The sequence below is a fragment of the Crotalus tigris genome, unplaced genomic scaffold, assembly GCF_016545835.1.
Source record: "Crotalus tigris isolate CLP2741 ecotype Arizona unplaced genomic scaffold, ASM1654583v1 scf7180000018697.696732, whole genome shotgun sequence".
Taxonomy (NCBI): domain Eukaryota; kingdom Metazoa; phylum Chordata; class Lepidosauria; order Squamata; family Viperidae; genus Crotalus; species Crotalus tigris.
In genome coordinates, this window is record NW_024097153.1 from 244,095 (window position 1) to 269,172 (window position 25,078).

At 38.5% G+C, this 25,078-nt stretch overlaps 1 protein-coding gene across 4 annotated transcripts in view; it reads left to right on the top strand.

Annotated features, from left to right (window-relative positions):
- The window catches only part of MSANTD3 (Myb/SANT DNA binding domain containing 3), a 141,828-nt gene extending 127,421 nt beyond the window's left edge, over positions 1–14,407 (top strand). For 3 of the 4 annotated variants that reach the window (XM_039355598.1, XM_039355596.1, XM_039355597.1), the window contains exons 2-3: positions 2,217–2,666; positions 10,596–14,407. In XM_039355598.1, coding sequence (XP_039211532.1) covers positions 2,249–2,666; positions 10,596–11,005 — 828 coding nt within the window. In that variant the 5' untranslated portion in view covers positions 2,217–2,248 and the 3' untranslated portion in view covers positions 11,006–14,407. Of the gene's footprint in view, positions 1–2,216; positions 2,667–4,236; positions 4,305–10,595 lie in introns of those variants that run through there. The other variant, XM_039355599.1, reaches the window with a different exon arrangement.
- The last annotated feature ends 10,671 nt before the right edge of the window (positions 14,408–25,078 follow it).

Here is a 25,078-nt window from a genome sequence, read left to right on the forward strand (position 1 = left end):
CGTAGCAGAAAAACACCCCCAAAGCATAATGTTTCCATCTCCGTGTTTGATGGTGGGGATGGTGTTCTTGGAGTCATAGACAGCATTCCTCCTCCTCCAAACACGGTGAGTTGAGGTGATGCCAAAGAGCTTGATTTTGGTCTGATCTGACCACAACACTTTCACCCAGTTCTCCTCTGAATCATTCAGATGTTCATTGGCAAACTTCAGACAGGCCTGTACATGTGCTTTCTTGAGCAAGGGGACCTTGCAGGCACTGCAGGATTTCAGTCCTTCACGGCGTAATGTGTTACTAATTGTTTTCTTGGTGACTATGGTCCCAGCTGCCTTGAGATTGTTGACAAGATCCTCCCGTGTAGTTCTGGGCTGATTCCTCACCGTTCTCATGATCGTTAAAACTCCACGAGGTGAGATCTTGCACGGAGCCCCAGATGGAGGGAAATTGAAAATTATTTTGTGTTTCTTCCATTTGCAGAATAATCAGATTAACTGTTGTCATCTTCTCCCCAAGCTGTTTGGCAATAGTCTTGTAGCCTATTCCAGTCTACAATCTTGTTCCTGACATCCTTGGACAGCTCTTTAGTCTTGGCCATGGTAGAGAGTTTGGAATCTGATTGATTGATTGTTTCTGTGAACAGGTGTCTTTTATACAGGTAACAAGCTGAGATTAGGAGCACTCCCTTTAAGAGAATGCTCCTAATCTCAGCTCGTTACCTGTATAAAAGACACCTGGGAGCCAGAAATATTGCTGATCGATACAGGATCAAATATTTATTTCACTCATTAAAATGCAAAACAATTTATAACTTTTTTGAAATGATTTTTTTCTGGATTTTGTTTTGTTATTCTGTCTCCCACTGTTAAAATAAACCTACCATGAAAGTTATAGACTGATCATTTCTTTCTCAGTGGGCAAACATACAAAATCAGCAGGGGATCAAATAATTTTTTCTCTCACAGTACTTCCCTTGCTGGACCTCTCCAAGCCCAGCGATGCAGAGACAAAACCATTCTAAGCCCAAAGTGTGGTATGAAGACCCAGCCATCCAGTTAGTTCTGTAATGCAAGCCAGCCTTGAGACCTTGTAGTCCACCATATTCAGTTGACCTTCTGCTTCTTCAGATGACATGCATGATCTAACTCTCTGTGAGGCATCTTCTGGCCTCATGAAGCTTTCTCCTCACAATGAAATTGCCACACTGAACAAGAATACAGTCTTGTGTTCCCAGCAGCTGTTTCACAAAGGCCGTGCATGCTTATCAGTAATGACAGCAAGAAGACAGTAAATATTAATTATTCTGCTCATAAGTACTTTAATATATGAAGATATTTGTTTTTAGAAATCTGTTTCAGGGCTGATTAATTATCCAAGAAAATACAGATATAAAACAATTGTGATTCATTTGTTTTTTCTATATGATAACTTATCACTGCTATAGCAGTAGGTTGCATTAGATACATATCTTACTTGAGCATCTTTATCTACAAATATAATTTGTAAATCTGATTATCTGTTATCTTCATAATAGTAAATTCCTTTGAATGAAATTAAAAAATTACAAATAGCAGAATTCAAGTTGCTTCAGAATTTCATGTATCCCTTTTTAAAATAAATTCTAGTAATTCGCTCAAATGATAAAATGTGAATAAATTATTTTTTTAGAATATTCTATTCTATAATAGAATTTGTATCTTTTCCAAAATAAAGTATAAGAGAAATACAGACCCATATCCACAATTCTTTGATAACTGATATTTTAATTTTGTTTATTAGAAGAGTTAAAGAGTTTAGCCTGAAAGGTCTTTTAGTACAGGTATCTGTGTATAGTGGTTGTTTACCAGATGCCCTTTGGAAGCTTGTAATTAGGACATGAAGAACAATGGCCATCATTTGCTAGTATTCAGAGCTATATTGCCCCTGAAGATGGGCATGCCATTTTTGTGGCTAACTGGAACTGAGATATTTTATTTTCCATGTATTTTTAAATAACAGATCAAGTGACTATGACAACATCTTGCAAGGTAAGTTACAAATTATTAGAAATTACACCAAGTTTTGTTTGAACTCACCTGTTATTGATTGTACAAATTGGCTGTCATATATATACGTTTGTGTATTTCTTATGAATATGTGAATATTATATTTTATAATTAAAGTGTAGAGACTTTATAATGATTAATGTTTCCAAATCTAAAGCATTTCTATTGAATTTCAGCTTGCTTTGATATCCCAGAGAATTGACAGAAAATGCAAAACAGTGAAGTAATAAAGCCTGCCAAGTATTTCTCTGAAGTGGAGAAAAGTGTGCTGCTGGCATTGGTTGAAAAATATAAGTATGTACTTGAATGTAAAAAGAGTGATGCAAGGACTATTGCACTGAAACAACGGACTTGGCAGGCCCTAGCTCATGAATATAATTCCCAACCAAATGTATCACTCCGAGATTTCAAGCAGTTGAAGAAATGCTGGGAGAACATCAAAGCTAGGACAAAGAAAATAATGGCACATGAAAGACGAGATAAGGTAAAAAGATGTATTAGTCCACTTATAAGTAATCACATCCTAGGAAAAGAGAAGATCACCAACATGATACCAGAGCAAGTGTATTTTTTACAGACTCCACCAGAAGAAGATTCTGAATATCAGCCTGAAACTTCCAATCAAGGTACAGTCATAACCTAGTGACCTATATTAATTTTTTTTTCTTTTTCAAAAGTAGATAGGATATTTGCATTTATCCACTGGTATCTGTATAATGACATCAGTTTTAAAGTGTAAGCAAATCACATGTACAAATTCACTATATAATTGAGATACAGCTCACTGTTCATAGCTGCATTAACAGCAAGATCAGTCCTGAATTGTGTCTTAGCTATAGCACCACCACCATGTTTTAGGAGAGAGAAAAAAAACTTTGACAGTGGAATCTTTCCTGAATATAGGAATAGAGATTCTGAAAAATGCAGGGGACAGTGCAACCTATGCATTATTATGGCTGGTGTCATAGCATACACATGGGTGAGACCAGGATTCACTAAGCTTTCCTCATGGAAAGGGAGATTTGGGATTTCTATTTGTATTTTAACTATATTAAGCTTTTTTAAGGGTTTATACTACATTTCAGGCAAGTCTTTAGGAGCTGGGTAGGATAGCCCCTTTAATTTCTTCATAAGTTTTACATTTTTTTGTTGCTTCTGTTGCTGCTGCTTGCAGCAGGAGGCCAGTGGCAACGACCCAAAGCACATGAGGCATCCTGCCGCAAGCAACAGCAATGGTATGAAGCACCTTGCGGCCTCTTGCCGCCAACAAGGGAAATGGCATGAAGCACCATGTGGCCTCCTGCCACAAGCAGTGAAAACTGCCCAAAGCTCTGCACAGCTTCTTGCCTCGAGTGGTGGCAATGGCTTGAAGCACCATGTGGCCTCCTACTGTGAGCAGTGGAAATAGCCCAAAGCATCGCAGGACTTCCTGCTCCGATCGGCGGTAACAGTGTGAAGCACCATGTGGCCTTCTGCTGCAAGCAGTGGCAATGGCTTGAAGTGCTATGTGGCCTCCTGCCACAAATGGTGGCACCGCTGTGACAAGCCATGTGGATTGACAAGTGTCAGGGCATGGGAGGCCTGTCTGCTGTGATGCAGGACGTGTGGGGCAGCTCCACCCCGCCATAGCTTGATTTTTAGGTATATGCCTCATCCCCAAACTAGGCCTTATTTAGGGAGTAGGGCTTATATTAGGCCCACCCCCCAAAATCAAGTTAGGACTTACTTTTGGGGTAGGTATTACTTTCGGGAGACACGGTAATAAACTTCAATACAAAGTGTACTATTTTAAATATGACTATGTATAAATTTGTATATTTGTTTTATTAAGAAGTTATTGAAAACATACTACAATTGGACAATTAATAAAAGTAAAACAATTATTTTTTTCAATAATATAGCTTTGAAAATTACATCAATCACCTAATGTGAATGCATGTTATAAATAATTGAAATATGTTTAATGTTTAATTATCTGAAGTGTTACATCTTTGAATGGGTAGTTTTTCTCCTTGTCATGAATAGAAAAAGGAACTTACCTATAGTTCTACAAACAAAGAGAAGCTAGGACAAATTTCTTGTACCTTCCTCTTGCAGTCCATTGAGTTCAAAGTACCTAGGATGGATAATATTAGAAAACTGATAATTTCCTGAATCTGGACATAAACTTAAATTTCTGGATTTTTCCTTTTTCAGTAAACTACATGAATTTCAGCCTTATTCCCAAGCTTGGAACTGAAATAAAGTAAGAAATATTTACGCAATGTACCAGAAGTGAAACATTCTCCAGCATGATCAATGGAGAATCCACACAGATGGGGTTGATCATTGTCTTCCTGCCCTGAAACTAAGTCAATCAACCTTTGCCACGGCTCTTCCTCTGGGCTAAGGACCCAGTCTTGACTTAGTCTTCAGCCCAATGAGGTGTGGTAAGATTGGCTCAGACTTTAGGCAGAGACAGATCAGGTACTGTTTCTCTGTTGTTTATTTCCCATCAATGGTGGATTTTTTCTCCAGTTGCTATGCTTCATAGCGCAGGTTGAATCGCTGGGTTTTCAGGGGATTTGAGGCTTCAACTGAAGTTTTGTATATAGCCTTTGTAGGATGGCCGTTACGGCGTGAGCCAGCAGACACCATGTGGAGGCTCGCTGGTTTTCCCTTTGATTGTCTCCCCTTGCTTGGTTTCCTTCTTGTGTCGATTGATTTGAAAGCATGTCGCTTGAGTGCTTGATTCTGGCTGCTTTCCTCTGGGCATAGGCTGAAGCCCCAGCTACTTTCATTTTCGCCCGGCGTGCTGCAGAAACAGGCAGCATTTAAGTTGTTGATTTTCCCTTTCAAGTTTGATTGCTTATTCAGGGGCGAAGGCCAGCATTGTCCCCAGAACTGGGTTTGTGTCTGGTTACCAGATAAAGGCAGCAACATCTCCATTCTGGGCGCCGCATGGGCTTGCTGCAGAAACAGGCAGCATTTAAGTTGTTGTTTTTCCCTTTTCAAGTCTGATTCAGGGGCGAAAGCCAGCATTGTTCCCGGAACTATGTTTGTTCTGGTTACCAGGCAAAGGCAGCAACAGAATTTAAATCCGGCTACACTATATACTAAGGCCCTAGATCTCAACAAGGCCGAGTGACGGCCATTCTTTTGGAGGCTGCGCATCACAACCAGCAATCAGCATATTTACATCTAAAAGGGACTAATTATTGCATCAAGTATGGATTCAGTATAACTGCCTCCTGGTTCAATTCAATCTATATGTTAATTTCTATTCAGCCTCTGGGCGTTCAGGCCTGCAAGCAGAGGCAGCAGAGGCAAAGCCGCCACTTTGGAAGCAGGGTCTCATGACCATTCTGAAGGTGAATGTGTGCTGGCTATTACCCGCCACTAAGTGAAGCACATGCGACCTGACTTACCATCGAATTAGTCTTGCCATCACTAAGTGAAATACACGTGAACTGTCTGTTACCATTGAGTTGGTCTTGCCATCACTAAGTGAAACACATGTGCATTGGATCTTACCATTGAGTTGGTTTTACTGTCACTAAGTGAACTATATATGACTTGACTGTTACCATTGAGTTGGTTTTGCTGTCGCTAAGTGAACTACATGTGACCTGACGGTTACCATTGAGTTGGTCTTGCTATCATTAAGTGAAACACATGTAAGTTTCACTGTTACCATTGAGTTGGTCTTGCCGTCACTAAGTGAAACACATGTAAGTTTGGCTGTAACCATTGAGTTGGTATTGCCATCACTAGGTGAGATAAACATCACTAAGTGAACTATTTGTGAACGGGCTGTTACCATTCAGTCGGTCTTGCCACCACAGTTGAATTGACCATCTATGGTGGATTTTTTGACCCATACTGCCATCAGGAGCATTGCATGGGTGAGGGCAGTACCATTAATTTGGTTCTGCAGTCACATTGGAACCTTGAGTACACTGTTTCTTACATTGAGTGGCCCTGCCACTATCAGTACTCTGCTCCTTACCATTGAGATCCCTCTCAGCACACCACTGGGTGGATTGCGATGGCAGACAACTTGGCATCTCAGACTTCAGAGGATGCCTTTCTGCACTTCCACGAAAAGGGAAGTCCAAGTTCTCCAAACAGGAGGTGGCAGGTAAACTTAAGACCAAGGCTATTTCTGTCGAGAAATCTTCTAGGGTGGCTGAAAAGGAGGCCAGTAGGAGGCTCCAGGCCTTAGAGAAACATTTCTCCAAGGCACAAAACGACAGAATGTAGCTGCGTCTGGGCTAAAGACCTCCTCCCTTTTACAACCTTTTGCTATTAAGGTGAGCTTGCCGCCTCTAAAGGAACCAATTGTGCTGGCCATAACCATTAATTTGGCTTACCACCAATTAAGTGGATTATACGTGTGTTGGCCGATATCATTAGGTTAATCTTGCTGCTCACTGAGCGGATCACATGTGGACTGGCCATGGCCATTGAGTTGGCCTTACAACCACTATTAGACTTCCGTGTACTGGCTATTTCCTGTTACTGTTGAGATCCCTCTCAGCTCACCACTGAGATATAGCTTATTTGCAATCGGGAAACTTAAGGCCTAACTATCTCGGGCAAGAAGAGGCCCTCTGCGGCTGTTGGGACGGAAGCCAGCAGGAGACACCAGGCTTTAGTGTAACAATTTTCCATGGCCCCTTCCAGCGAAAGACCTGGTCTTCAGATGCCTGCGTCTGCGACGAGGGTTCGGCCTACTACAGAAACACAAATTGCTAGGCATTTGAATACTGTTTAATTGTTACATCAAGGGTCGGACTTCATTCAATTAAGCCCTCCTTGCCTCAAATCTGCCTAGCCTCCTTCCCTTCATTGGGTCTTTTAGGACTCAGGGCTTTGGACCTATATAAGGAGGCGAGCATTACAACTGCTACCTTAGCTCGCACAAGACCCCGGCCTAGCGTTGACTACCTCCTTATCCTGACAGAAGAAGGTATGGCCGTATCATTAAGTTGGTCTTACCGCCACTAGCTAGGACTAGTGTGCTGGCCTTTGCCATTAAGTTGATCTTAATGTCACTAAGTGAATCATTGTGAGCTGGCCGTTACCATTGAATTTGGGTTTGCCACCATGGTGACACTGACCAGAGCACTGGATGTGCTCTTACTGGTCCTGCTGCCATCAGGAGCATTACATGAGTGAGGGCAGTACCATTAATTTGGTCTGCAGCCAAGTTTAACCCTTGAGTACAGATGTTCATTCCATCGAGTGGCCCTGCCACTATCAGTACTCCACTCCTTACTATTGAGACTCTCTCAGCACACCACTAAGATATCTCCTTTGAGATCCCTCTTGGCTACCACCAAGATATCTCTGATTGTGATGGCAGACAACGATGCAATGGCAGACAAAGATGCAATGGCACCTCAATCCTCGAGTTTAAAGGGAATCAATACTCACTTGGCATATGAGAGGTTCAGGCAGGAACGCTCCAATCTTGCAGTTCCTCAGGTGCTGCCACACAGGCCAACACTTCATTGTTTGGCCCTACTCTTCGGCCTCTCATTGGCCTCAGGGTGTTTACAGGGCCCTAGTGGCGCTGGTCGCACATTTCAGGACCGATCCAGTGTTATCTGGGCTATATTTTCGTTCTATCCTCCTTGGTTCAGTTGACTCTGTCAGGACAAGGAGATGCGAGGTCTACCTGTCTCGGGAACGGCTAGACTACATCCAATCCCTGGTCATCCAGGTACAAGGGGAGCGGGTAGTCACCCTGGCTATGCTTTCCCAATTATTTGGAAATACGATTTCCTACATAGTGATAGTACCTTGGGCCAGATGACATTCCAAGAACCTGCAATGGTTCTGGCTTCTGTTCCAGAGACTGGACACCAGTTTCTCCAGCCCAAGGGTAAAGGTTCCGTCTCAGACCCTAAGATCCTTCCAGTGGTGGATCTCCCCAGCGATAGCCAGGGGGACCTTGTTCAAGGAACCCACCTGGATCATCCTGACTTTGGAAGCCAGCTTGTTCAGCTGGAGAGTGCGCTTACAAGCACAGCTGGCTCAGGGCCGGTGGTTCCGGTCAGACCTGAAACACAACATAAACTGGTTGGATTTCAGAGCTATACACTTGGCTTTAATCCACTTTCGCAGCACAGTGGCAAGGCAACATGTTTCAGTCCTCATAGACAACATGGCAGCGAAAGCCCATGTCAACCAGCAAGGGGGTACCCATTTCAGGTCCCTTATGGTTGGGGCTCAATTATTGGGAACCTGGGCAGAGACCAACCTCTCCTCCCTCGGGCCGATCTCATCTTGGGAGGCGGTGTTCTTGAACAGGGCGACAGTGGATCACTTCAAGTGGAGCCTGCATCCAGATCTCCTCTGGGATATATTGGAAAAGTTCGGTTTCCAGTACTGGATTCATTCATTACTACAGCGAATTCCTGGTCCCCAAGGCTTTTTCCCCGGTTCCCATCTCCAGGGGCGGAAAGGGCAGATGCTCTCCGCAGGCCATGGCCGGCGTCTGTTATTTGCATTCCTTCCTCTGACTCAGGCAGTTCTCTGTAAGATACTGCAGGAACAAGCAGAGGGGATACTGGGTGCCCCACACTGTCTGGACGCCCATGGTTGCCGAACTCATGGATCTCTCAAATCTCTCCGTGGGGATTCTACAATGCCCTGAGTACCAGTGACTCCGGTTGACCACCTAGCATTTGAACGGCGGCTCCTGACGCAAGAGCTCTACTCATCAGAAGTCGTTACTGTGATTCAGTCTAAAAGACGGCCCTCATCTAACAGGAATTATGATTCCACATGGAAAGATTTCTGTACCCGGTGTGGGGAGCAACAATTGAGCCCATCGATGATCACTAGTCCAAAGATTTTGGAGTATTTGTTGGGGGGGGACTCAGGAAGGGCTAGGTGCCCTGTACAATCCGCAGCTAAGTGCTACCTGGTCCACGATGCTTCTGTGGGACAATTCTGGGTCCTTGTCTCAACATCCCATGGTGCGCCCCTTTGTTAAGGGAGCAATCAACACCCGGGGTTCACAGATATCCCTTGGGATCTGTCCAGGGTCCTGCAGATCCTCATTTCACCTCCATTTGAGCCATCAGAACCTACTCTCTGAGGTTCCTGATGCTTAAAGTCGCCCTTTTCGTGGCCTTACATCAGCTTGGCTCATTTCTGAACTGGCAGCTCTGTCTATCAAGGACGACTTAGACATCTCCCATGTTGACAGGATAGTCCTGTGATTGGATCCCTCTTTTGTTCCCAAGATCAATTCTTTGTGTCATAGGCGCTGGAGGTTGTGCTGACAGATGTTTGCCCTTAGCTGTCTCACGACTTGGAACGTAAGTGGCACATTGTGAACGTTCGCTGAGTCTTACATCGCTATGCACCTTTTCGCAATCTGCAGCCCTCTTTGTTGCATTCCAGCCCTCTTCAATGAACCTGATGGTATCTGCCTCTACCATTGGCAGATGGCTTAAGGCTTACATGGCAGTACTTGGCACACTCCTTGCTGGTTCCCAGTCAGATCACCGCACACTCGACTCGCTGTGCTGCACCCTCAGAGGCGTGGGCGACACAGGTGTTGATCGCGGAAACTTGTAGGGCAGCGACATGGACATCGCCTTCCTCTTTTGCGAGGCATTATAACCTGGATAAGTTCGCTTTGGCGGATGTCATTTTGGATTGCAGAGTTCTCCGCCGAGTAGTGCCAGATAGTGGGACACAGGCCCAGACTACTTCCCAACCATGGGGACAGTGAGGCTTTGGTATGTCCCATCTGTGTGGATTCTCCATCGATCATGCTGGAGAAGGGGCATTATCTTACCTGAATGCCTTTTCTCAGCATGACGATGGAGAATCCACTCCCCCCTGTTTAGGTCCATCAGGTCCTGTGTCAGGGGTATTTGAGCCACCACATGGTAATGTCATCAACGGCTATGCCTTCGTCAAGACTGGGTCCTTAGCCCAGAGGAAGAGGTGTGGCAAAGGTTGATTGATTTAGTCTCTGGGCAGGAAGACAAGGATCAACCCCATCTGTGTGGATTCTCTCCATTGTCATGCTGAGAAAAGATGTTCAGATAAGACAACACCCCTTTTCAAAAGTGAAAATTATATGCATATACATATATCAACAACAATCTTTCTTTCCAATTACCTTTAGCATTTTGGGGAAGAGGCATGCCTTCCTTAAAATATGTTTATAATTTCATATTGTCCTGCTGTAGACAATTTTGCCATCTAGTGTCTCCTGAATATTTATGGAAGATTACAGAAATGGTTTTAGTTATCATTTTATTTTTCACATTGTAATCTTACCCTCCCTATAAAATGCTTTTTCTTCATAGATCACTATATGAAATAGTTCAGCTATTTATAATTTACCAAGGGCATTCAGTAAAAGTCATACTGATAATGGGAATCTAAGTTTTCCAGATACATTATTTCCACATTGTGAATGAGAACCTATAGAAGGGGAAAGAAAGAAAGATACATTCTTCCCACAATGTGAATTCAATCTTATAGCAGGGGAAATTTTATTTAAAAACTCATACAGTTTTTGATTGTTTCTTTTATTTTCCCAGAATCTTTCACTATTATTAACAAAGAATCATGTGATGAAGAGAAAGGACTTGTACATTTCCAGGTATGTGAAGGCACCTCGCAGTCTGAGCCTTCCTGTTCAGCAGTCAGAGTAACTGGAAATAAAAACTTCAGAAATAAAGCTGCTCAAGAAAGTGATTTGAAAAAGATGCATGAAGAGGAACACCATCAGCAAATGTCTATTTTACAACTGCAACTGATCCAAATGAATGAAGTCCATGTAGCAAAAATTCAACAGATAGAAAGGGAATGTGAAATGGCTGAAGAAGAACACAGAATCAAGATGGAAGTGTTAAACAAAAAAAAAATGTACTGGGAAAGGAAACTTCAGACTGTTACAAAAGAATGGCCTGTATCATCTTTTAACAGGCCATTCCCTAGTTCACCCTAGTACATGCAACAGCTGGTGGTTCATTAGACTGAAGTAACTTGATCATTGGAAAATAGTTTGAGACTTAGGTTCAATTCCTGTATTTAGAATGATGGAATAATTGTTGGCTGTGAATAAATGTCAAGAAAGGCCTAAAATAGGGATTAGATAGGTTTTGGTTTAATAAAACAATGAAGAAATTTCCATATTTTTGGAGGTAAAATGTTGATGTAACTTGTTAATGGAATTTCTGAGTATGCCCAGTAAATCAGTCTTTTCCATGGTAGTCAGATCAATCCAATTGGGCGTTTTATGTTATTTTTGTAGCTGAATTTTTCAATTATTTAATGATGAATGTATCTTGAGGTACAGTTATTAAGACTTGTAGAGTGACCCAATTGAACTATCAAGCCAGGTAAAAAGGGTGGTAATAGAGCTGTACAAGAAAAGGATTTCAGATTTCCAACAACTGTCTGTTCAATCATAGTTATAATTGTGAAATACTAGAAATGTATGTTCCCCCCTTTCTGCTTTCACTTCTATCTTGACAAATCATCTAGTCTATTGCCCTTGATTTGCACTGCATGGCACAATCAGTCCACTAGCTGATAAAATTCATACTGGCATCTGTCCTGCAGTAAAAAGAAATAACCCATTTCTATTTGCAGCCTAGTCCTATGAATGTTTTATCCAAGTAAATGCATACAGAGTTCATAGTTTATTAATTTTGTACAAGCACTGCTTGGAAATGTTTGTGGCATCCTGCTACTATGTACACCCAAACTACTGGATACATGTTTACAGGCACACAATGTTTGAAGTAGCCCTTGTGGAGCTTTTACTTTTGAACAGATTAATAAAAGTTGAAAGAAACAATACAATATGAAATACAAAGAAAACTTTTCTAGCTTTAAAATAGCTAGTAGCCTGAAATGTCCACAGTTCATATGTAGCGTTATTAAATCAGATTAATCAGCAGAGATAGTGGGGACTAGCATTTTTTCAGAGTAGGAATTCTGTTGTGTTCATTGGATTTCCTTCTGGAGATTTCTAGAAACATTTTTTTCACTCCATTCATTTCTGCTGGTCACTGGCTTGAAGCTTATTAAAAACATTACCAAATCTTTTTAATATCTGAATAGTAGGATAAAGCTATTATTCATAGAAAGCTACCAATAAAGCAAAAGTGAGGCACAGGTCATTTTTGAAGGAACAACCTTGTGGCTATACAACCACCTTAACATACTTTTAATTACTTAGTCTATTACTTTTGGGTATTTCTAAATTAACAAAAGGACACTGCTTTCCTATCCAGGTTTATAGGTGGGGTTGTAATGAATGCTGTAAACAACCTGAATCCAGAATTTAAACATTTGCTTGTTGACCAGCTTGTGTGTTGAATTTAGTTAAAGCAGTGGAGCCTTATCCTTTGTAGAACAGAATGTTCAAAATCAAAACATTTAAACATTTCTTTGTATTATTTGGTTTTGACTTAGACTAAGAGGCAAAAACATTAGAATTTTTAAAGCAACTAATTACATTTTGAATACAAATCTATTATAAAAAAAATCAGTGCAAACTATAGTTCAAATTTTGCATTAAGTAAATTATTTTTGTTACTGGAAATACTGTATATTTCCATAGCATACATTATTTTATTATTTTTATTTTAATTATTTTTGTTACTGGAAATATTGTATATTTCCATAGCATACATTTATTTTATTTTTTTCTAATGATTGGACATTATGCTACTGACATAATGGATAAAAGATTTCACTTCATTCAAAACATACATTGAAGTCATATTTACAGCTTTAATGACTATTGGATTATGTTTTAGATATCACATTTGTTACTTTTCTTGAATACATAACATACAAAGACCCAGTTAATACTTCTGGTATTATAAGGAAGAAAAAATTATTTTTTTATATATTCTAAGCTTACATTTATTGTAGGTAAAAAAAAAAAAACCCTACAGGTAATTCCCGAGTTGTGAACGTTCCCTTAGCGAACATTCAAGATTATGCGATAAGCACCCCCTAGTGCTTATGAGCAATTCCAGAAATTATGAATGTTGCCACACAATGGCAGTCGTTCACCCTTATAAACGACTGCAGTGGCACTGCAACATTCACCTTGGTTATTCTCTCCCCCCCCCCCCAGCCCCGGGTCTCCCTAGGCACTAGGCCTTCAGTACTCACCCTGTGAAGAATAAGATCCTTCACTTTCTTGGCTGCTCCAGGCCCTTGTTGCATTCGCAGAGAATGGAGACCTAAAGTAATGCAAGATCACGTAAAATTAGTGGTGCAAGATCTCATGCTACTGATCTCATGGTACTTTAGGCCTCTGTTCTTTGCAACAAAGAATGGAACTGAAGTCAGGACGCTTCCATATACCTCCAGAGGCTGGATCTGGGTGTTGAGGCCTTTTCCAGGCTGCTGCTGCCTGAATCTGAGGCTGGGGGACACTTTTGTGGCACTCCAAGGCTGGATCTGGGCGTCAGAGGCCTTTTCTAGGCCACTGCCACCAAGATCTGAGGCTGGGGGATGTTTCTGCGTGACTCCAGAGGCTGGATCTGGGTGTCGGAGGCCTTTTTCAGCCTGCTGCCACCTGGAAATGGGCCTCCAGAGGCATGTGGAAACATCCCCCGGCCTTTCTTCTGGGCAGCAGCAGCCTGGATAAGGCCTCCAATGCCCGAATCTAGCCTCCAGAAGGTAGCGGAAGCATCCCCCGGCCTCAGAATCCAGGCAGCAGTGGCCTGGAAAAGGCCTCCGACACCCAGATCCGGCTTCTGGAGGGCAGCGGAAGCATCCCCCAGCCTCAAATCCGGGCGGCAGCAGGAACCGTGGCAGAGAGGAGAAGGTTCTTTTCAAGATGAGTCCAGCACGGCAAGAAGGGCAGGGGAAGCATGAGGTATCTTAGTGGGTTGGGGAAGCCTTGGGGGCCTGTTCCATCACTGGGCCCTCCATGATCTTCCCCACCTTGAGATACCACATGCGATTAATGAACAGCGCATTCGCCTATGCATTCGATTAGGGAATGCGTGGGCGAAAGGGAGTGAATCACATTTAAGGTATGAACGGTAGTATCCATTACATCTATAACTCGAGGACTGTGTACATAAAAGTTAATGAAATCATAATTTTACATAACAAATGACTGTCATTTTATTATTTTTATATTTCCAAATAACTGTGATTTTTCCAATCAGTTCAGTAGTATTTCTCAGTGGCCTAATTTGATAAAAACATTAATCATGTCTTTGAATTTTAGTTTGTTCCAAACTTGTGTTTGTTTATTTGTAATAGTTGAATATTGAGAAAAAGTCTTTCCAAACTATCTATAGACTGTTCTATGGAATTATGATCTTTTCTTTTTTTAATTTACTATTTTTAAATAAACCAAGCTAAATAAAAATAATGGAATTATTTTAAAAAACCAAATAAATGGGTAAAAGACCCAAAGAATCATCAATATTAAGACATGACTGAAAATGAAAGACAAAATAAGGCATGCAATTATTTAATTCTATCATATCCAGAACTCATATGATAAAGACAAAATCCAAAGCAATAAAATTAAACATACTCAGGAATGAGCAAATTGGGACTTTTCAAAGGTTATGTCAACCACTGTTTAATACAAGGAATGAAATGTAATTTTTAATTTTGACTTTTGACTTTTGAGTGAGTCTTGTTGAGGTTAACAGTCTTCCTTTTTGTGATTCCATTGGAAAAATGCTAAATACCTTAGCAGAAGGGCTAAATATTTGGCTCAACTTGTTCTATACAATTTCAGTCATGAAGATAAATTTGCATCAATATTTGTTTAATAACTGTATGTTTAACAGTTTTCTGAATCATAGTTTCAGTTCAAGCCCTGCATATTTCAGTTCAAGCCCTGCATATTTCAGAGCAGGATACTTACCATTATCGATGAGTTACATAGACTGCACAAATATCTTCATAAATGACTTAGATGAGGGACGTGAAGGGGAACGCATCAAATTTGCAGATGACACTAAACTGGCAGAGTATCCAATATTCCAGAAGACAAACTCAGGATCCAAAAACATCTTGACAAATTTGAATAATGGGCCCTATCCAACAAAATAAATTTCAATGTGGAGAAAAGCAAAGTTTTACATTTAGGCAGGAAAAACCAAAGGTACAAGTACAGATCAGGTGAGACCTGGCTTAAAAACAGTAACTGTGAGAAGAACCTAGCGGATGATCACTTGACTATAAGCCAGCAATGTGCAGCAGCAGCCAAAAAAAAAACAACCTAATACAATCCTGGGTTGTGTAAACAGGCATAGAATCAAGATCACGTGAGGTATTAGTACCGCTTTATAAAACCCTAGTAAGACCACACCTGGAATACTGCAGCCAATTTTGGTTGCCATACTACAAAAAAGATGTTGAGAGTTTGGAAAAAATTCAGGGAAGAGCGACTACCGGTAAGATGATCAAAGGCCTAGAGACTAAAACATATGAAGAATGGCTGCTAGTCTAAAGAAAAGAAGAAATAGGGGAGACATGATAGCAGTGTTCCAGTATTTGAGGGGCTGCCCTAAACAAAAGGGGATCATGTTATTCTCCAAAGGATCAGAACGCAGGACAAGAAACAATGATTGAAAATTGATCAAAGAGAGAAGCAATCTGGAATTAAGGAGAAACTTCCTAACAGTGAGGACAATTAATCAGTGGAACAGCTTGCCTTCAGAAATCATGGGCGCTCCATCACTGGAGATTTTAAGAAGAGGCTAGTCACTTGCCTGAGATGGTATAGGTTCTCCTGCTTGAGTAGGGGGCTGGACTAGACGACCTCTAAGATCCCTTCCAGCTCCTAGTCTAGTCTAGTCTAGTCTAGTCTAGTCTAGTCTAGTCTAGTCTAGTCTAAACTGCTTAATTGGTCACCAGTTGTTCAAATTGCTGTTCATTTTATATTTAATTTCTAGTGAATGTCTCATAATATGTAGCACATTGTTCTCATTATGCTATATCTTGATTTCTATCACTAGGTATCATTAAAGTTTATAAATGTCAAATCTTAGCTTGGACAAAGAGAACCTTGAGGTAGCAATATCGTGAAGATAAGACATAGAAATAACAATTTGTTGAGTATCTGTTTCTGCTACCATATTCATCGAGTTCTGGTTGTGTAAGTTTATGGCTGGTGGCATATATCATGCTAGCCTAAAATGTGATTTGTTCAGTTTAGCTTAGCCATTGGCTTATACATCAGAATTTATGGTTTAGCATTATGTATGATATAACATTTAAGACGTTTGTGTGGCTTCAGTATTGGTGCAAATAGGACAATTCCATCATTTCTTTCCTGGATACTGAAAAAGACTTAAATAGCTTGAATCAAATCTTTCCAAATTTAGCCATTTTGTTTCAAATTTGAGAATGAATTGACACTACCAAACTTTATTCAAATAATTCTAACTTGCATTGGATCTATCCATTTGACAAATCGATATTACAGAGCCTTTCTGAAATTATATCTCTTCAAATTCAAAAGAAACCCAAATATCCTCAAATAAGTACCTCTTCAAATTAGTACCAAAGCTATTTCTTTTTTTTTTATTGAAAATTTTTAAAATTTTACAAAATAAGAAAAAACAACCCACCCCAACCCTCCCACTCCCTCCCTCAACTTTCCCAGAGCTGAATATAGGCTTAGTTAAATTTTCTTGAATTCTTAAAAAATATATATATAAACCATAGATAAGTCTAAATACATTACTTAAACTACTAATAGAATAATTAACAATAATATATATATATATAAAAAGATAAATATTAAAGAAAAAAAAAGAAAATACCTAAAAAAAGAAGAATAAAGAGAAAGAAAGAAGAAAAGAAATATAAGAAAGTAAAATAATAATAAAACATATAAAAAAAGAAAAAATAATACAATCTATAAAATATTAAAATTTATATATAAATTATTGATAAACTAAGTAATATTTTTATATCCAACTTATGTTGTATAAAATCTATCCATTTTTCCCATACCACAAAAAACTTCTCTTGCGATTGATCCTTTAAAAAAGCCGAAATCTTTGCCATTTCTGCCAGATAGGATACTTTAAAAAACCACTCTTGCAAAGTAGGCAAAGATTCCTTCTTCCAATATTGCCCTACTAACAACCTTGCGGCTGTAATTAAATTTAACATCAGTATAACCTCCTTAGTATCACAATCGGTAACAATACCTAGCAAAAACAATTGTGGGGTAAATTTTACCCTCCTTCTAAAAATTCTTTGAATATTCCACCATATCTTAATCCAAAATGCTTTTATATTTTTACACGACCACCAAATATGGTAATAAGAAGCATCCAAACAACCACATCTCCAATATTTGAGCTGTAAGTCGGGATACATACGAGACATTTTTTGTGGATCAAGGTGCCATCTATAAAACATTTTATAAAAATTCTCCCTTAAGTTCTGGGCTTGTGTAAATTTAACATTTCTCACCCAGATGATTTCCCAGGTATCTAGTAGAACTGGTTCACCAAAATTTTGTGCCCATTTAATCATACATTCTTTAATTAATTCTGGTTCTGAGTCCAATTCTACTAGCAACCCATAAATTCTCTTAATATGAGTTCGTCTTTGATCTTTTACTTGTTTAACAAAATTTTCATCTTCTCTAAGCAAGCCCACATTACGATCTATCTTCCATCTGTCCACTATTTGTCTGTACTGAAACCATGAATATATAATATTTTCTTGTGCTAAATCTTCCAAAGACTTTAACTGCCAAATTTTACCATCCCATCTAAGCAATTGTGCATAAGAAACACTATCCATCTTAACTCCTCTCATCCCCTCTATCGCATGCCAAGGTATAGCCCATAATGGTATTTTAGAATCACTTCTGTAGTATTTCCTCCAAACCTGAAGTAGAGAAATCCTTATAATATGGGATTTAAAAACCCGGTCAACTTTTTTATTAAAAATTAAATAGGCATGCCATCCAAAAAGTAAATCCCAACCCTCCAAGAGGAGTATTTCTACATTTGTTAAATTAACCCAATCACTAATTAATGTTAAGGCCACAGCATCGTAATAACAATTTCAAATTCGGTACCTTGAGTCCACCTCTCTCACGAATATCTTGTATAATTTTAAGCTTTACTCTTGGTTTTTTCCCCGCCCAGATAAATTTATTGATACCTTTCTGCCATTCATTTAAATTGGCCTCATTCTTTAAGATAGGTATCATTTGAAATAAGAAAAGGAATTTAGGCAGGACATTCATTTTAATCGCCGCAATTCTTCCCAAAAGAGATAATTGCAACTTTTCCCAATTTTTCAAGTCTCTTTGTATCCTGACCCACAACCTTTCATAATTATTTTTATACAATTTTACATTAGAGACAGATAAAGTAACCCCCAAATATTTTACCTTATCAACAACCTCAAAATCTGTCAGATTAACCATAGTCTGCTTATCCATATTAGTCATATTTTTGGGTAGTATTTTAGTCTTATTGTTATTAATTTTAAAACCCGAAACCCGTCCATATTGATATATCAATTGTAATAACTCTATTACGGAGTGAGTAGGTTGGGACAGGGTAACCACCAAGTCATCTGCAAAAGCTCTTAGTTTGTATTCTTTTTTGTTAACTTCTATTCCTTTTATTTGCTGTGATTCTCGAATTTTAATCAACAATATTTCCAAAGTTAAAACAAACAGCAAAGGTGACAATGGACATCCCTGTCTAGTCCCCTTTTCTATTGTAAAAACCTCTGACAAGTCCCCATTAACTATAAGTTGTGCCGTTTGTTTTTGATAAATAGCACCAAGAGCTTGTGAAATTTTTTCTCCAAAGTTCATTTTATCGATTAGTCTTAACATAAATTGCCAATTCAATTGGTGAAAAGCTTTCTCAGCATCTAGAAATATCAATCCTGCAGAGACTTGATTATTTTTATCTAGATATTCTAATAAGTTAATAATTTGTCTGACATTATTCTTCATATACCTTCTAGTTATAAAACACGTTTGATCCTTATGTATAATCTGACACAAAACCCTCATAAGCCTATTAGCTAATGTTTTTGCAAAAATCTTATAATCTACATTTAAAAGAGATATAGGTCTATAATTCTTTGGTAGAGTAAGATCTTGATCTTCTTTTGGAATTAAAGATATAAAGGCTCTACCCCATGACGGGGGAATCTCTAAACCCTGTAATATATTATTAAAAAGCTGTCTTAAAGGTTGAATCATCTCTTGTACCAAAGTTTTATGATAAATAGATGTCAAACCATCCGTACCCAGTGCTTTACCTAATTTTAGTTCTTTAATCACTGTCTCAATTTCTTCACTAGTAATTGGACTATTAATTTCTTGTTTCTGATCTTCTGTTAATTTAGGGAAGTTGGCTTCATTTAAATAATTATATCTGAGACCTGTATTTTAGTACTCTTATATAATTTTTGATAATAATCTAAAAAAGATTTCTTAATCAACTCCTTCTGATATACCAATTTACCATTATGATTTATTTTATCTATAATTCTCTGTCTCTGTTGCTTTCTGAGTTGGTAAGCCAACCATCTCCCTGGTTTATTAGCATTACAAAATGTATTTTGTCTCATATACAGTAAGTTAGTTGCAGTTTGATCAGCCATCAACATATTAAATTGTGATTTAAGCAATTTTATAGATTCTTTAACCTTTTCATCTGTAGGATTTGAAATCAAAATTGTTTCTTTTAATTTAATCTCATCTTCCAAATCCTTACGTTTCTGAATCTGCTTTTGTCTGTAAGTATTATTCATTTGTATCAAGATCCCACGCATGAAGGCTTTACCTGCATCCCATACCATTGACATTGATGTTCCCTTATGCGTATTTAAAACAAAATAATCCTTTAAATGCTCCTTTAATTTTTGAACATTCTTTTCTTGCCTAAATAAGTTCTCATTAATCCTCCACGATCTCCTCTCCTCTTTTTCATCCGCCAACTCCATCCAAACTGGACTGTGGTCCGTCAAAGTCCTAGGAAAAATCTTAACATTCTTTACCCTAAAGTATAAATCAGTTGTAATCAGGAAAAAATCAATTCTTGAAAAGGATTGGTGTCTGTCTGAAAAGAAAGTAAAGTCTTTCTCCTCCTGATTGCGTTCCCGCCAGTAGTCTCTCAGCTCCCAGTCCTCTTTCAAATCAAAAAAGGCTTTAGGTAGTTTAGCCTGTTTAAAAAAAGTAGAAGATCCTTTTTTGTCTCTTTGTATATCTAACACACCATTCCAATCACCCATTAATATCACAGATCTATAATCCAACAAAGTTAATTTCTGATGTAACAATCTGTAAAATTGTTCCTGTTGTTGGTTTGGTGCATACAACCCCACTATAAGTATTTTCTTCCCATATAAACCAACCTCAATCATAACATATCTCCCTTGAAGATCAGATTCTACCAAACAGGCTGATAAGTTTTGCTTAACATAAATGACTACTCCCCCTTTTTTCCCAGGAGCAGAAGATACAAAATGAGATCCCAAACGAGCATTGGCTAAATGTTTTTGGTCTTTAGATAAAATATGTGTTTCCTGCAAATAAATAATATCATTATTATGTTGCTTTAAGTAATGAAAGATTTTCTTTCTCTTTTGGGGGGAATTAAGGCCATTAGCATTCCAGGTCAGGAGCTTTACCATCTCCCTTAACCAAGAGCCTGGAGAAGACTGCTTGAAGATCTGCCATAGAAGAATGTGCTGCAGAACTCTTGGGTCTTGCTCCTCCCACCGGCAACGAAGCAATTTCTTGAAGAGATTCTTTAACTTCTTTCTTCTGTTGTTTCTTTTCCTTGCGTCTATGTGCTGCACGGGTCATTCTTTGCTCTTTGATCTCTGTTTGTCGCGACCACTCCACCTGTGGCTTTCCAGCAACCATCACACCTTGTCCTTCAGACTGTTGTTCCACCTCTTTACCATCCAAAGCTCTCTGCATCATAAATGATGGTGAGCCTGCTCCCAGGACCGAACTGTAAAACTCCTTTGCTTTAGTAACTGTATTGAGTCTGTAACGCGTCCCCGCATGGCTCACAACAATACCCGTCGGAATCTCCCATCTGAATGGCATCATTCTTGTTTTAAGTTCATTAGCTAGAAAAGCAAAATCTTTTCTCTTTCTTAAAATTTTAGATGGGATCTCCTTTAAGATAATGACATCTTGAGCAGGAATCTGAAACCTCTTATTATAGAAAGCTTGTATAATTTCATTACGCAGAGATCTCTTTGCAAAATAAATCACCACATCTCTTGGTAAATTCTTCTGTTTTGCGACCCAGGAATTAACTCTGTAAACTTTTTCCACTTCTCTAAGTATTCCATCTTTCTCCTTATTCAGAATAACAGCAAAGTCATTTACCACAATTTCTTCCAGATCTTGTTGCATATCCTCTTTCAGACCCCTGATTCTTAAAGCATATTCCATTTCCCTATACTGAGACATAACAATGTCATCTTGTGAAATTTCCATCTTTTTTTCCATGCCTTCAAATTTATCTTCCAGGGTATCAACCTTTTCTGCAACCTCTTCAACCCTTGAATCAAGCTTCTCAACCACAGAAGCCAGTCCTGATAGAGCCATAACTATATCTTGCCTCAGAATAGTGTTATTCTGCTCTAACAGGTTCTTCATTTCTCCTCTGATTTGAGTTTTATTTTGATCTAAAAGGTCCTTCATTTCCTCTCTGATTTGAGATACAGCATTTCCCATTATATCTTTCATGTCTTGTACAGATAATACTGGCAGAGGAGGAGAAGATGGTGGTGTAATTTTAAGTTGTTGTACCGGTGTAGCTTTAAGTTGTTGTACTGGTAAGATCGCAGGGGAAGAAGCCACCTTAGGAACTGTAGAAGCTGCTTGCCTACCAAAGCTATTTCTGTTTTTTACAGAATTCCTTTCAAAAGCGCATAATGGAAAATACGGAAAATTGCTATTATGTCCAAATATGGATTGTTGCCTTATTTGGTCGCTAGAACAGAACCTTATGCTTTATATATAAATATTTAAAGAATAAGGGAAACCTTGTTATGTATCTTGGTTTCATGATAACATTTTTGATGAAGGATTTGTTCAGTAGTATTTATTTTTTCATCAAAAGAAGAGACTCCAAAAAAATCTATAATGAAAATTAATAAGTATACATTTTAGTGCCTTGCCTATTGTATAATGTGTAATCAAATGATGGATTTCTTATTAAAATGTATCTAAATATTGCTAGTAAAAAAAATTCCATATGCCTATAGGTGCTCCCAATAAATCATGACATTAATTTTGAATTTTTCTTTCAGTATAAAATCATCAATTGGTTGAGTACACTTAGAGTAGTAGTTCTAAGTGTATTAAGAAAAGTGGATGGCATGTTGATTACAATAAAGCAAAATATGAGAAAATAATTTAAAGAAGGCATTAGCATATAGGATCTTTTGTAGATGCTAACTAATATAAAATAGTGACTTTAGTGATGGTAAAGTTTTAATTATATAGACCAGTGATGGCGAACCTTTTAAAGACACTTTTAAAGTGTCCAAACTGCAACCCAAAACCCACTTATGTATCATCAGGTGCTGGATGAGCATGGCCCATCGGATGGATGTGACCAATTGGGTGGGCGTGGCCCATTGGGTGGGTGGGGCTGCAGTGGTAACAGCAGACTGGGTGGGACTAAAAAGTTCAATCAATCAATTCCAGCTTTGAGAGATCTTTTTTTCCCCGTGAGAAGTTGAAATTGATTGATTGATTGAACCTTTTTTTTTTTTTGCACACGACGGCGGAGGCCTAAAGCGAAAAGGTTTATAAAACCCAGCTGAAGGCCTAGGACTGGGGCAACGGTGCACGTGCCCACAGAGAGGGCTCTGCGTGCCACCTGTGGCACACATACCATAGGTTTGCCACTATGGATATAGACAATAGAATACAAAACACATTTGCAATACAATCACATTCTTCCTAATGAAAATAAAACTTTCATTAATGTTTGTATACACATTAATCTACAATTAATTGAACTACTACTTGCCTGAAGTTCGCAACACATGGAAACAAAATTTAACCAAATTGTTAGATAAAGATGCTGAGTCAGAGGCAGAAGCACAGCTGAATGTAGGTTCAATACCATTTTTGGGAGAAGAATTATTGGTGCAACAGAGTTTGCAAATAACAGAAGACCCAAGGGAACAGAGAATTATGTGTGCTGCTCATAAACGTAGAGAAAGAGAACAACAACAACAACAACAAAAGGTAGATGATGGAGTTTCATCACAGTCTACTTTGGAGCCAGTGGGAGGAGCAAGGCCAAAGAGGTTATCGACTGCAAATTTAGAGGTTTTGTTCCAAAGGCTTCAACCTGCCAAGAATGGCAAAGCTTCTAACCTGGAATGTTAATGGTCTCAATTCACCACAGAAAAGAAAGTCTTTCATTATTTGAAACAACACAGAAATGATATTATTTGTTTACAAGAGACTCATATTATTTTAAAGATCAAAAATATTTGTTTAACCCCCGGCTGGGGGTACATTTTATAGCTCCTGCTTTGCAGAAAAAAGGAGGTGTAGTTATTTATGTGAGAAAGGAGCTTTCACCGAAATTAGTTGATTTTGATCCACAAAGAAGATATGTCATTATTGATTTATTAATAAATGATAAGAGAACTCTTCTTGTTGGATTATATGCTCCCAATCAACAACAAAAATATTTTTACAAGATGATTCACCAGAAATTAATTTCTTTGGATTACAAGTCAGTTATGATGGGAGATTGGAATGGTGTTCTAGATGCAAGTAAAGATAAGAAGGGTTCTTCTAAAGTCTCTAATCATGCAAGACTTCCTAAAGCTTTTTTTGATTTAAAGGATGATTTGGAACTTAGAGACATTTGGAGAGAATGGAACATTGAGGAAAAAGATTTTACCTTTTTTTCAGATAGGCACCAATCTTATTCTAGAACTGACTTCTTTTTAGTTACTAATGACTTTTCTTCTAGGGTGAAGAGTACCAAGATATTTCCTAGAATAATTTCAGATCATAGTCCTGTGTGGTTGGAAATTTCGTTGGAAGAAGGGATTAGAAGGTCTTGGAGGTTGAATGAGAATTTATTTAGATATGAAGAGAATATACAGAGATGTAGAGGTTATTTAAAGGATTTTTTTGCTTGGAACATGAATAAGGGTACCTCGATGCCAATGGTATGGGATTCTAGTAAAGCATATATGAGAGGGATTTTGATTTCTATGAACAATGCTCACAGATGTAAACAGACCCAGAAACGTAAAGATCTTGAAGATGAGATTAAATGTAAGGAAAAGATTTTAATATCTAACCCAATGGATAATAATTTAAAGGTTTCCATAACTCTGCTTAAGGAGTAATTTAATATGTTAATAGCAGATCAGATGGCAACTAATTTGAGGTATATGAAACACAATACATTTTATAATGCAAATAAACCTGGTAGATGGCTGGCTTATCAATTACGTAAGAAACAGAAATCAAGGACTACAGATGAAATAATTTATAAAGGTAAAGAAATGTATCAACAAAAATTGATTAAAAAGTCTTTTTTAGATTTTTTTTCAAAGTTATATGCTAGTGAAACTATACAAATTTCAGATATAGAAAAATACTTACAAGAAGCACATTTTCCTAGACTTACGAGTGACCAATGTGATGGGATTAATGGTTTAATTACTTCTGAAGAGATTATTTCTGCAATTAAACAATTGAAGGTTGGCAAGACTCCAGGTACAGATGGTCTAACAGCAATTTATTATAAGATGCTATCTAAAGAAATGATAGAATCATTAAAGAAACTTTTTAATGACATTCTGTTGGGAGCAGAGCTACCTCCATCTTGGAGAAGGGCCTTCATATCATTGATTCCAAAGGAAGACCAGGATCTGTCCCAACCGAGAAATTATAGGCCTATATCTCTTTTAAATACAGATTATAAGATTTTTGCAAAGATACTGGCATATAGATTAATGCAGGTTTTGAAACAATTGATTCATACTGACCAATCTGGATTTATAATGGGAAGATATATGA